Source organism: Schistocerca gregaria, chromosome 9, assembly GCF_023897955.1.
Source record: "Schistocerca gregaria isolate iqSchGreg1 chromosome 9, iqSchGreg1.2, whole genome shotgun sequence".
Classification (NCBI taxonomy): Eukaryota; Metazoa; Arthropoda; class Insecta; order Orthoptera; family Acrididae; genus Schistocerca; species Schistocerca gregaria.
In genome coordinates, this window is record NC_064928.1 from 171,652,274 (window position 1) to 171,666,680 (window position 14,407).

At 39.4% G+C, this 14,407-nt stretch overlaps 1 protein-coding gene across 3 annotated transcripts in view; it reads left to right on the plus strand.

Annotated features, from left to right (window-relative positions):
- LOC126291699 (mitochondrial 2-oxodicarboxylate carrier) overlaps positions 1-14,407 on the plus strand; it is a 77,346-nt gene that overhangs the window by 28,505 nt on the left and 34,434 nt on the right. For all 3 annotated transcript variants that reach the window (XM_049985332.1, XM_049985331.1, XM_049985330.1), the window contains exons 3-5: positions 7,536-7,762; positions 8,683-8,745; positions 12,141-12,293. In XM_049985332.1, the coding sequence (XP_049841289.1) occupies positions 7,536-7,762; positions 8,683-8,745; positions 12,141-12,293 (443 nt within the window). The remainder of the gene's footprint in view (positions 1-7,535; positions 7,763-8,682; positions 8,746-12,140; positions 12,294-14,407) is intronic.

Here is a 14,407-nt window from a genome sequence, read left to right on the forward strand (position 1 = left end):
CTGTGTTTTGGAAAAATAAAACAATGTCTTGCATAAGTGGAGTATCTCTCTGTTTTGTCTGCAACCCACTTGCCACAGATTATGGAAAGTGCAAAACTGCCAGTCTGATGCACTGGAGAGCTGCAGTTCACCTGTGACTACTTCATTTATTCTTTCATTTTATCTTTTGGTCACCTACTTGGGTTGTTGACATTGCCATGTCAATGGACTTCTTGTTCATAGTTATAAACAAATTATATCTTTTTCACATAAAAATATGAGCTTTGACTGTGTTCATTCTTTGACACATACTTTAAACGCATTACAAGTTTTCATCTCTTTGCAGATAAATGGCGGTGTACAAAGGGATAGTCATAAAGTTTTAATTATTGCATAAAAAAATAAAGCTACATAAGTAACAATGTGGGAAGAGTTAGATTGCTTCTTACCATAAAGATAACACACTAAGTTGCAGACAGGTACAATTAAATGGCACTTACACATAAGCTTTTGGCTACAGCCTTCATCAGAAAAAGAGACACATACACCATTCATTCATACAACAAAGTACATCTCATGCACACATGACCGCCAGCTCCAGCAGCTTGGATACAAGCTGCCAGAGTTGGGGCTCGTGTGTGTGAAGTATGCTTGCTTGTGTAAATGAATGGTGTGTGTGTTTCTCTTTTTCGGATGAAGACTGTGGCCAAAAGCTTATGCGTAAGTGCCATTTAACTGTGCCTGTCTGAAACTTAGCATGTTATCTTTGTGGTAAGTAGCAGTCAGTCTTTCCCTACATTGTTTGAAGTTACATAATTAATTTTTTGTTTGTTTGCTGTTACATGTCTGCAGTCCTAGTACACACTGAAATCCCTGTTCCACAGTAGAATAGCACAAGGTGACTAAATCAGTATGGTGCAATGTATTGATAAAGTGGAGTATAGTGTGGTAATTTATTTTCCATGTTTGAAGGAAAATAATGTTGTAACAATCTGTGCTGAGTTGGTGCAGGTTTAGGCTACAGTGCAACATCATATACTGCAATAGTTAGGTGGCACACACTTCCACTGTGGTCAAACAAGTCTGAATTGTGAATAGCAGAGTGGCAGACCATCTCTATGTGAAGAACAGGGAATCTTAAGAGGAGTGGAAGCCCCAGTGCACAAAGACCAGCATATCACAATTGAGGTAGTAGTGGAAAAAGTATATGTCAGTAACATATCAGCTTTAAACATCTTGCACAGTATTCTGATCCTGACAAAGGTCATTGCCTGCTGAGTTCTGCCACCGTTCCATTCCATTCAGTAAGCCAGTTGAACTGAGGCAGCAGCAAGCCGAACAATTGGAAAATGTCAGTTCACCACCACCGAAAGAAGCGAAGATCTGACCAGACCGTCATTGGGAGAAGTGATGCTGAGGATTTTCTGGGACTGCTTTGGCCATTGGTAACTGATTATATGTGGGATGCTTTTAATAGTTTCCACAATGAAATTCTGTCTCGAAACTGGGCAGAAAGCCAAAAGAGGTTCAGGTTGTATGTAAAGTAGGCCAGCAGCAGCACACAACCAATACCTTCACTGCGCAATAACACTGGTGATGTTACTGATGACCATGCCATGACAACAGAATTATTTTATGCAGTTTTCTGGAATTCCTTAACCAAAGAAGACAAAGTAAATATTTCAGAATTTCAATCAAGAACAACTGCCAGCATGAGTAACTTAGAAGATATCCTCAGTGTAACAAACCAACTTAAATCACTTTATAAAGGCGAAGCCTCAGTCCAGATTCTACACTAGTCAGGTTCCTTTCAGAGAATACTGATACAATAACTCCATACTTGGCAATCATGTACAACTGATCACTCATTGAAATATCCATACCTAAAGTTGCATAAGTGACACCAATATCCAAGAAAGGAGATGGAAGTAATCCATAGAATTATAGACAGATGTCACTGACAGATTTGCAGTAGGATTTTGAAAAATATACTGTGTTAGAACATTATGAATTATTTCAAAGAAAACAATATATTAACAAACACTCAACATGGATTTAGAAAATAGTTTTCTTACAAAACACAACTAGCTCTATATTTTCACAAAGTAATGAGTGCTAGAAACTGGGAATGTCAGACTGATTCCATATTTTTTTAGATTTCTGGAAGGTTTTTGAAGCAATTCCTCACAAGCGCCTTCTAATCAAATTGTAAGCATATGGGGTATTGTCACAGTTGTGTAACTGGATTCATGATTTCCTGTCAGAAAGGGCACAGTTCATAGCAATTGATGGAAAGTCATCAAGTAAAACATTTGGTGTTCCCCAAGGAAGTGTTATAGGCCCTCTGCTGTTCCTGATCTACATAAATGATTTAGGAGACAATCTGAGCAGCCCTCTCAGATTGTTTGCAGATGATGCTGTTAGTTACAGTCTAGTAAAGTCGACTGGCTATCAGCACCAATTGAAAAGTGATTAAGACAAGATATCTGTATGGTTTGAGAAGTGGCAATTGACTCTAAATAATGAAAAGTGTGAAGTCATCCACACAAATACTAATAGGGATCCACTAAATTTTTGTTATACAGTAAATCACACAAATCTAAATGCTGTAAATTTGGCTAAGTATTTAGAGATTACAATTACAAATAACTTAAATTGGAAGGATCACATAGACAATGTTGTGAGGAAAGCAAATCAAAGCACTTTATTAGTAGAACACTTAGAAAAAGCAACAGGTCTACTAAAGACTCTGCTTACATTATGCTTGTCCACTGTCTGCTGAATTATTGCTGTGCAGTGTGGGATCTCCATCAGATAGAATTGATGGAGGATGTCAAAAAAGTTCAAAGAAGGGCAGCTTTGTTTTCTATTATCATGAAACAGGTGAGGGAGTTCCACAGTTATGATACATGAATTGGGTTGGAAATCATTAAAATGAAGGTGTTTTTAATTGTGACAGGAGCTTCTCATGAAATTTCAATCACCAACTTTCTCCTAAGAGTGTGAAAATATTTAGTTGGTATCCACCTACAAGGGCAAAAATCATCATCATAATAAAATAAGTGAAATCAGAGCTCACACTAAAAGATTTGAGTGTTGGTTTTTCTCGTGCACTATTTGAGATTGTAGTGGTGTAGTAATAGCTTGAAGGTGGTTTGATGAAATCTCTGCCAGGCACTTAACTGTGAATTGCAGAGTAATCATGTAAATATAGATGGTTGTATGGTGATTTTTGATGTTGAACATTTCCTGAACAGCCAAATATACATACTTCTACAGCCAAGATGTATGCCAAATCATCCTTCACTGTGAAAAATTAGTCACTTTGAAGAGTGAGTATGTAGAGATGGGCTAATAGCATTGTTAAGTTCATGGGCATTGCTGATTATTTTTAAAGGTTATATTTAAAACTTTAATGCTACCCCTCATAGCAACAGTTGAAAATCTGTGGCCAGCTGGGATTCAAAACCAGATTTCCTGCTTTCGGTTAGCAGGCGTATCAGAGTACACCTCAAGACCGGATCCAAACTTTCATCATCACTAAGTTTCTGCATGTTATTTCTGAACATCACTACCAGAGGTTGTGTCATGGGTAAGTGGGAATATCATCACTGTGGAAAGGATTCAATGGAGGACCCCACTAACCCACCCACAAGGTGGTGTTTCTTGTTTTGTATAACATATTTATTGATTCAGCTTTAGTGTACAGTGCAGATTGCATGAGGACTGTTGTATAAGTCAAAATTATATAACATGATATACAGTATAAAGAAAAAAGGGAAATATATGAATATTTTAAAATTCTAAGTTTAGTTATTGATATACATTTAAAGAAAACTACTGTTTTGTATATTTAAAAATTCTTGCTCAGAATTAAAGTAGTGCTTTATTAGAAATGCCTTTAGACTGATTTTTGAATACTGGCTGTGTAAAATTTTTATTGCACTTTTTTTATGGATGTGGTATTGTACAACCTTAACGAATACTGCGAACTGCATTATGCAATACACAGCTGCATCAGTATATTTTAGAAAAGAGAATCAGTTTCAGTATAGGATCAGACCACATCAGGTCCACTGTACCAAAGAAGAATAGGAGTGTGGTTTCAGTAACCTGAGATTACAGTCATGTGTGTGAGTTGCATTTGTGAGAGCAAGTGAATCAGTTAGTGAGTGAATATGTGTGTGTTTGTGTGTGTATGTGTTTTGTCTATTTTTGATGAAGGCCATACTGGCCAAAAGCTTTATTTGTGCCTACCTGCGACTCAGCATCTCTGCTATATGGTGCATAGCAACTTTTATTTTCATAATATTGTGAGATTCCAGCCTGGATTTTCCATTGTTTGAAAGAAGAATAAAAACACTCATAACAAAGTGTGTAACATTAAAGTATGCAGCTGTTACATAAAAAGATGTTAAATGTGTCACATTTTATATCACTGTGAAGAAGTGCTTACAGAAACTTGTCAGTTTTGCATTTCCATAATTGGAATAAAAGTTATCAGATGTACACCATTACATCATTGATAGTGGCTGTATGTGTGTAACATATAACCTTGGAGATACTCTGTTCAGTGAATGAGATAACCATACACAAACATCTATGAGGTTAAATGGACATATATGTTATGTATACTACAAATGATGGAACAATGTGCATCTGATAGCTGTTATCCCAGTTACAGAAATGCATAACTGAGATGTTATAGTAACATTGCACACACTTTTGTCTTCTTCAAAACATTCTGGAGAATGTCTTAAACGCTTGATTTAGAGGTGCTCTCTTCATTGCTACATTGTGATATGTGACATAACAATATTGACACACTACGGCTGCACATCCACTACTTAGCACTACCTGATCACAACAGACTTGTCAAATGCACATCTGTTATTTACAGTTTTATTTTTTCAAGCTGCCACCATAGTGACTGCATCAACTTCACTTGTATGCCTAGAGTATAATGGTTTCCGAACAGTTTTGACAGACCGTGTGTTTGTTACACAGTTTTAACTTGTCACATACAATGAATACAGCTTATACTCAGCATGAAGTAAAGTAAACCCATCCCAGTAACAATACTGAATCTGTGGAGAAGCCAAGTATATCTGTAGTAACCTCAACCAAGAGCAGGAACGCCTTGGGCTGCGGATCGGAACCGCCAGGCGGGGAAGCCGCCAGAGATGGAGCACGCACCACCGGATAAACACAGGACGAGACTGACAACAACCGACCATCACCGACTATGAGCGACACAACGAGGAAGAGATAGACAACGGAGGCTTGTGGAAACCACAACACCAAACACGAAACGTAAATCCACTTGGAACCACAGCCAGGCAAATATTAACAACGAGCAACGACCAGAACGCAGTACCGCCAAGATAGAAACGAAATCCAGAGCGAGTACCTGACTGCTGGACTAGGGCAGAGCTGGTCCCTATATACGAAACTGGAGGGAGCAGCTATTGGGCACTGTCTGCACGTGGCTTAGCGGTGGCGGCCTCGCTGCGCGAGAGCCGTTGTGCGGAATAGCCACTGCGGAGGCGGAGCCCTCTATGGGCTGACCACATCCATTTGTTCTGCCGCGTGTTTGACTTCCGTGGCAGAAGGTACTAGAATATCCACCCTTCTGGGGGTGCCAGTCCTACATCAGTAAAAGAGAGGGTCTGGAGAAATAAGTAGGACTGGAAGGCAGCCAATTAAATTTGTGATATGTGCTCAGATGGCTTAAAGAGTTGCACACTTGCCATAGAAGTTTCAGTTCCAATTTGGCACACAGTGCATGTTTAATAATAACATTGTTTATGAGGCTCTGTACTGCTTAGCATTCCTTTGTTATAGTGCATCATTATTTTTTCTCACCCCCCCCCCCCCCCCCCCCCAACTCCACATCTACATACATACTCTGCAAACCACTATCAAGGTTCACTATTTACAACAATCTGGCAGTGCTGGTTAACTTTCCAGTTCCGTGACTGTAGAAGTTGTATGGTTATGAGGTGAAGAGCTTCTCAAGCCATATTTGGTGCACATTTTCATGGGGAAAGGAAGGTCCTTGAAGGTTGTTTGATAGAGCGTGGAAAAGGTGAAAATCCTAGGGCACCAGGTGCGTGTGGAATGACTTCCAACCCAACTCCTGTTTAATGTCAGTCTAGCAGTATGTGGGTGGGTGTTATCGTGGAGTAGCATCACTTCACACAGTCTCCCTTGTCATCGTTCTTGGATCATTTTTGCAAGATGTCCCACTTGTTGACAATAAATGGCAGCAGTGATGGTCACACCTCGGGAAAGCAATTAACAGTACACCACACATGTTACGCAACTGCTCCACCAGATGCATAACATTATCTTTTGTGGATGCGCACAAGTCTTTTCCTTATGTTAGTATAAAGACACCATTTCTGATCACCAGTAATGATACAGGATAGGAATGATTGGTGTTGTTAAGAAGCCAATTGATGATGAACAAGCAGAGATCCACATATGGCCATGTGCTGACTTTTGTGATTTTGCCTTAGAGCATGCGGTATCCGTACACCTGATTTCCGAATCTACCCCAATGCATACAAATGTTGCAGTTTGGTGAAATGATCACAATTCATTACATTTGCCAGTTCTCAAATACACTTATACAGATCACTGGGGATTAATGCGGTAAACAATCTTCATCAAACCTTGAAGGTATATCTGAATATGGGGAGCCACTAATGTCAAAACAACCCTCCTTAAACTGAGAGAACCATTTTCTTGCTGTGCTCCGCCCATTGGCATTATCCCCAAACACAGCACAAATGTTTCTTGCAGCCTCTGCTGCTGCCATCCCTCCACTGAACTGAAACAGTAGAGTGTCAGAAATATTCCTATTTCTCCACTTGGCACTCCACTTTCTAGTGTCCACAGATCCACTCACTATCTCCTAATGACAAGATGACAGTATGTAAACTAAAATAGCAATCGTGAACTACAAACAATAAATGACAATCGATAAATAAACCATATCAACCAGAATACCAGCATGCTAAACAAAAATTGCTACAAACTTATGTACCAACTTAATATGTCTTTTTTTTTTTTTCATTTTGTGAAGTGCATAATTTTACATTTCTGCATATTTAAAGCAATTTTTGCAACACTTTGAAATCTTATCGAGATTGGACTGAATATTTCTGTAGTTTTTGACAGAAAATGCATCATTACAGATAATGGCATCATCTTCAAAACAGACTGAAATTGTTGGTAATATTTTCTTTTATGTCACTAATATACAACATAAACAGCAAAGGTCTGTGTACACTTCCCTGGGCCATACTTGAAGTCATAAACTTTGCTCAGTCTTCTTTCTATACAATCACACTTTTGACAATAGGCGCATGTGTGGAGCTGAATCAAATGCTTTACAGAAGTCAAGAAATAGTGTCTCCTTTTAATTTAAAAGGGGTATGTGTGTAGTTTTTTAGCTAGTCACCTTAGGTGTTAATCCTGTTGCCAAAGTTATATGCAGTTAGCACAATTAAATGTCATTCTTTGTATGCTCATGAAAATGTTATGAACAGGATTTGTGGAAGTATGCATCATGCACCCTTTGGACCTGGTGAAGACGCGATTCCAACTGCAGGGAACGCGCCATGCGGCACCTTCCCTGGCTGGCAGCGTACAGCACTACCACTACACGGGTATCCTTGACTGTATGCGGACAATGTACCGCCATGAGGGTTTTTTCTCCTTCTGGAAAGGCGTCATACCACCCATACTTGTCGAGACGCCGAAGAGGGCTGTGAAGGTGAGTTTGGTGCTCGAAATCTAAAGTTATTACTGATCTGAACTTTTTCATTGAATAAGAGATGGAGAATCATTTTTATGTCATTGCAAGCTTATATTACCATTGGGGGAAGGGAGGGGGATGATTTCTCTCTTCCCTCCCCCACTACTTATTTCAGCACCTAACAAGAATCTTCTATGCATCATGTTTTTATTTCTGAAGCTATATCATTTAACTCTTGAATTTTACAGTGTGGCCTGCTGTTACCAAAAAATGTTCAAATGTATGTGAAATCTTATGGGACTTAACTGCTAAGGTCATCAGTCCCTAAGCTTACACACACACCCATGCCCAAGGGAGGACTCAGCGGCACAGTCCATGACTGCAGCGCCTTAGACCGCTCGGCTAATCCTGGCAGCTGCTGTTACCACTTTCTGACGTGACATCACTTCATGTTTGTTGTGATACTGCATTTTCTTAGTGTGCTTTGTAGGATTTGAACATGCACATTGTTTACCAATACCTTTAAACACTTTACTGTTAACTATTATCACAAAACACAAACCCCTCTCAACCTCTTGGTGCAGAAAATAACTGACAAATAGTTACTAACACTGTATTCAAACTCCTGCCTCTGTTGGTACAAGATAACCTGAAATGGAATAAAAACTAGTTACTCTTTGTAATTTGCTGTTCATATGAACACATATGATTAAACCAATGTCAATCTAGACTATTAGAGGACTGTCCTGTCAAATCTACACACTGCAAAAACGAAATTTTGTATATCTCCAAAAACACCAGAGGAAGTGTTCAAGATAATTCTTACATAGGTCAAAGAATCTTTGTATTTTTAATTAGTGTATAATGCCTGTCATTGAGGTATTGGCAATATGTCATTTCATCATATAAGTAAAACATTTTTTTTCTTTTTTTTGCAGTTTTTCACATTTGAACAATATAAGCGGTTCTTTTTATTTGGCGCTCCGGCGCCTACACCAATAGTAAGTACCTTATGTATTAAAGTAGTATTTCTCTTTGATAATACAATTATCTGGTTGCTACACAGAATTACTTTCAATATAATGAGAACAAAAATTAAACATTTAACATTACCTTCTGCATACTATCACAAGTTTAGAGCAAGAGTTACATGGATAATAAATAATTTTGGATTAATATTTTGGACAGTTAAAGAATAATATGACGTACATAATTTATTTGCTTAATTACAAGATATGAGAAAAAAGTAAGACAGCAGTAATGGGGCTCTGGCAGATGACCCTAGAAAACATGCAATAGCAGAAGATGTGTGTGCGTCTTTTGTTAATGTATTTCCTGGTGTGTTCGATATTCATGAAGATTCTCCTCCTTGATGGGATGTAGTGAACATGATGAATGTATGAAGGAGTGAATGAATGAAGACTGTGAGGCATGGAGAATTCTAGAAGATGCCAGTCATTCAACACTTATGCCTACACAGGAGCGTCCGCAGAAGCTGCCGTCCACTTATGTGAAACATGAGTTGTGTCTGGGACAGTGACAGACTGCTGCATGACAGCAGCCAGACCCAGCTCATCCAGAGGTGTCCAAGTGACACATAAACACGGGACTTCAAACTGAACCTTGGGCAATAGTATTTAGATCATCAGGTCCAGCCCATCATCATTGATAGAGCTGAGCCATATTACGACACACTGCCTGTGTCAGTAGTTGCTGAACTTTTGATGCAATCATGACTGCCATCCCAGTCTGTTAACCAATGTCCAGTTTTTGTCATGGCTGAGGGAATCACACCTTTCAATGTACCCCAGGTAGCAAGCAATAAATGAACTTTATTTACACTCAGACAGAATACAACCAAACAGTCATTTGGAATTGAATACAGTATTACTTGGTTCAAATCCACTGGTGTTGCACTACAAGATTTTTTTATGAGTGCAGTTGTATTGGTGGAGAGTGGTAGGGCTTGAATACAGTGCAGGAAAGAGGTCCAGGTGAGAGGGAAGTTTCTTGCCGATCAGAGATAAATGCACTGTGAGTGTGGCAGACAATGGCCCCAGTGTGCAGTATTTGGATGAAATGCGGAGCAATGGCTCAGAGGTAACTTGCAGTGAAGACATTTGTGGCCTATCTGAAGAACTTAAACAATGTGTGGAGTGAAGATTTGGGATTCAGAGCAGAGGGAAAATGTTGGCAGTCAATACGGCGGTCAATACTAGGATGACATGAAGTTAAGACTCTAGCGCAATTCTGAGTGTACGAGAGCAATCGCCAACAGGTGCTCCAATTGAGGGAATGGTGACTGCAGTCAGCACTATGGCCCGGAGTGGCTCCCAGTATGAACTGTGCCTTTGTAAGCACTCAGTGGAAGAATACTTCCGCTAGATAAGTGGGCACACAATCGGTGCCGAGAATGGCAGCTCTAATTCTGGCACCTCTTGCACGTCTGATGACAAAGCTAGTGTGACATATTACCACGGCTGCTGTGGGAGATGAAGTTGACAACAAAGACAATGTGCTAATGTTTGTGGTTGCACTGTTTACCCACATCTCCACAATGGTGTTTCCAGCGGCTCGGAGAGGCAGTAGGCCCGAAGCACATCTGTGTTGTTTACTGATGGATCTCAGAGGGATACTATAGACTGCCATCTGACTGCCTAGGCCCAAGCAGGCAGCAGCCTGCTGTTGCCCCCAAGGTCTGTGCCACACACTGAGTTCCAGTTGGTTCTGTGCTGTGGTTGACCACTGTGGCTCCCCAGCCTCCAGTTCCCTGTTCATCACCTGGGAAGTCCTGCTGGCCATGCTGGCCTAGTCCTGGCTACCAGCTGTCTCATTGCTGCCCTGCCACACTGTGTCACACTGCCGGTGTGTCTGTGCTGGTTTGCTCGGGTCTAAGAGTCGTTAGTGGCTCCCTACTGTCTGCTTGTTGCAGATACTCTGTTCTGCATTCATGTACAATTGTTAATAAGAGTTTTTGCAACATATTGGCTGCCTATATTGTCTGCATCTCCACACACCTCTAGCAGAGAATTACTCATTCTCACCTTCTTGAAGCAAAACACCATTACAGCAGACACAAAGGCATTTCAGCAGTCATACTTCCTGCACATCGTATGTGAAGGATACAGGAAGAAACCCTTTTATGCTGTACTATGGAAAGTACACTGTGCAATGTACTTCCCAGTGGTTGGCAAAGTATTAATGGTGACATAGGTGTAGATCATGATTCCATTGTGCCCAACACAAAGACTTCCTATTCCACAAAGGTTTTTCACAAAGTGCAATAAAGTTGTTATGGCTGTCTTGTGTTTGAAAGTGATGCTTGCAGGTAACAAGCATCTTTTTTATTGCTCCTGACCTAACAGAAACACAGTAGTATCAGTGAGCACAAACTGATTGTTGCCCACGGTGGATCCTGAGCCTCATGACTGAACAACAAGACAAACAGGAGATTTAAGGCTATAAAACAATCAACCAATAATTGCAACTAGTGCACCTCACTCTTATGCTTCACTCATATATTACAGGTTGAAGGGGGCATCTTCTTGAACAAAGTTCGACAAATCACTTTAGGTGGTAGGGTTACATTACAAATCGAGCTGTCGAAGGAGAGACTGACATGAAGCCATTAATTAGGACATTAAAGGGATACAGGTATAAATCACTTCTTGTTAGATATTTGGAGTCCACTGGATACCAAAGCCTGTAGCAGAACACCAGCAAATTGGCAGCTTTGCAGATAAGAAAGTGATGGATATCACGATGTTTATCTGAAAGGTGAAGGATGGTGAAATATTGTTCTCTCCCATAACATTTTATCCAGTGTTTTGGTTTGTTGACCAGAACACTTCCAGGATTATTAATTTTTTTCATTTAATAAGCAAGTACTTACCTATCTGGTAACTCTCCTTATTTCCCACACTGTAATTATTTGTTATGTTCAGCAAGGAAGGTTGCTGTACAAACTACCAAAAAAAACCACATTTTTTATATTGTTATATATATATGCAACTACATATTCTTGTCTTTTAACATTTACGTTCCTCTTATTTTGTTATAAATTTAAGTCTGATATACTTTATATTATGTTGTAGGTATTGTTTTGATACTGTTTGTTGCAATTAACTTGAGGTGGTTGACAGATTGAACTGAACTGTACTACCTCTGTACACTCATATATTTACTGACTTCTCAGACTAGAAAATTATATGATGCAATGTTTTTCACATAAATACAGCTGCAAATATGCTTCAGTTTTTTAAATGCTGTTCAGATATTTTGAATTTGCAGTATTTGACAAAAGTGAAGCAAAATATATCTGTTTTCTTATTGGTCTGGTTCCTACAGCATTTATTTTTCCATTAGGTGTGTCTACAATATGTGATCTTTGTTTCAGACATTTTCCTTGGCAGGGCTGTGTGCTGGCATTACTGAAGCAATTCTGGTTAATCCATTTGAGGTTGTGAAAGTGACACTCCAGTCTAACAGGGCACATCTCAAAGAAACCCCTAGTACATGGTCGGTTACCAAGGAAATAATCAGAACCCAGGTAAATAACTATTAATACCACACTAGTATGGTACTGTACTCATGGCAATGCTCTATCTGTGTGACTGGTTTGGGAAACAGTAAAATAAAAGAAAGAGAGATGTTTCAGAGAATTTATATATGATACTAATCAAACTGGATTTTAATTTAAAAAAATAATATGCAAAGTACAAGATGATTCAAAAAAGGAAGAGCAGAGTTCAGTTGTTTATTATAGGCAAACTGTGGAAGGTAGAACACAGTGCACACATCACTGGATAGAGGAAGGTTCAAAGTTTAAAATTCGCACAGACACTGTACCAAACACGCAACATGAGCACCATGCTTCACTCAAAAAACATTGAAATGGTGGGCCATTTCATTCCACAGATGAATCAACAGGTCTCTGTGTACTGAATCAATGGCTTCAACAGTTTCATTTCTCAGATCTTGAAGAGTAGCTGCCATAAGTGGGACAAAGACTCTGCCTTTTATATACTCTCACAGAAAAAAATTGCAGGTGTGAGGTCCATTGACCTGGGAGGCCAAAAACATTGAACAGGATGTTGTTGGCCACCTCTTCCAATTCAACATTGTAATGTTGTTGTTAAGATAAAGCAATACCTCAAGGTGAAAATGAAGTGGGGAGCCATCGTTCATAAAAATGAAATCATTTCTGCCTTTGAGAAGGTGAGGAAACAACCAATTTCACAGCATCTTCAGGTATGACATTCCTGTCACAGTTTCCATTGCAAAAAAGAAAGATCCATAAAGTTTGTGAAAGAGAAACGGCACAAAACATATTCAGTGTCAGTGAGGCTCTTTCATGTTCAATGACACTGGCAGGATTTTGTAACCCCCAGATTCTTACATTATGGTGGTTTGCTTTACATGGTAGATGAAATGTTGATTCATCTGAACAGATGAGTTGTTCAGAAAAGTGTCCTCTGCCATAGCCCAGAGAATTGAAATGCCAAATTTTTTCCTTCTGTTATAGTCGCTGGGATGCAATTGCTGCAGTAACTGCAACTTGTGAGACTTCATATGCAGGTGTCATTTCAGGACATGCCCTCACCAATGTTTGAGGAAGTTGAAGTTCCTGGCCTGTCGTTCTTGTGAACTTCTGAGGCCTCCATGTGAATGATCTTGGACATATTCAATATTTTCATTAGGTGTGCATGACTGACCAGTGCTCTTCCTTATGCTAGTCATAAATCTGTTTGTGCAAAGGTGGCTTCCTGCTGAATCGATGATGGAATGCATGTTGGACTTGAACAATGGATTGATTTTGTGTAAATTCCGAGACACACATGATGTGTTCCAATCTTTTGCAGTTTGTCTCTAATGAACAATTGAAATCTATTCTTTCTTTTTGAATCACCCTCTATTCTTGTTATGGTGTGGAACTGTATTTTGTAGTGTTAAGTAAAATGGAGATAATTCTTAAAAAGATAAGTAATTGAAGGATTGTAGGCAATCACACATCATGTAATTGAGGCATTGGGCAGTTGACAGATGTCTATAAAGAAGACTGAAAACATTTCTGATCTTTTGAACGATTTCCTTCTTCAGAGTTGACAAAAACATACACATGTATTGTACAGCATAAGTAAAATAAAATTGGTCTGCAAAATATTTTAAGACTGACGCAGGGTTGAGCCTTGTTAATGGACATCAAAGAAGATGCTGGAAGCAGCCACTTTTGATGTTGATGCATCACAGTGGCCAATTTCTCAAACTGTGAGACAAATGTAGCAGCTTTGCCTGAGAGGTAGCAAGAGTAGCATTTTCATTGCTTTGCTGCAGCTTTTCCAGTGTGAGGATTATTTGAATACATATGACCTTTGTGTTCTACTGGCAAGGTTGTCCAAGCAGGGTGTGCTGTCACTCCATCTTTCTGATATATCTATAATGTTGTTTATCTTCTATGGGTTGGTTTACTTATGGATTAAACAGTTGCTTGACACACCAGACATTACTCACCAATCTTGAGATTATGCGATGGCTCTTCAAAGTACTAATGGGAATTTTCTGATGCATAATGGTGCATGTTCTGTGAGTTCACATGCTCTGACAGGCCGAACCAGGACCCAAAAGTCTCGAATCCACTTTACTCAGCAGAACTTGAAATGCAAA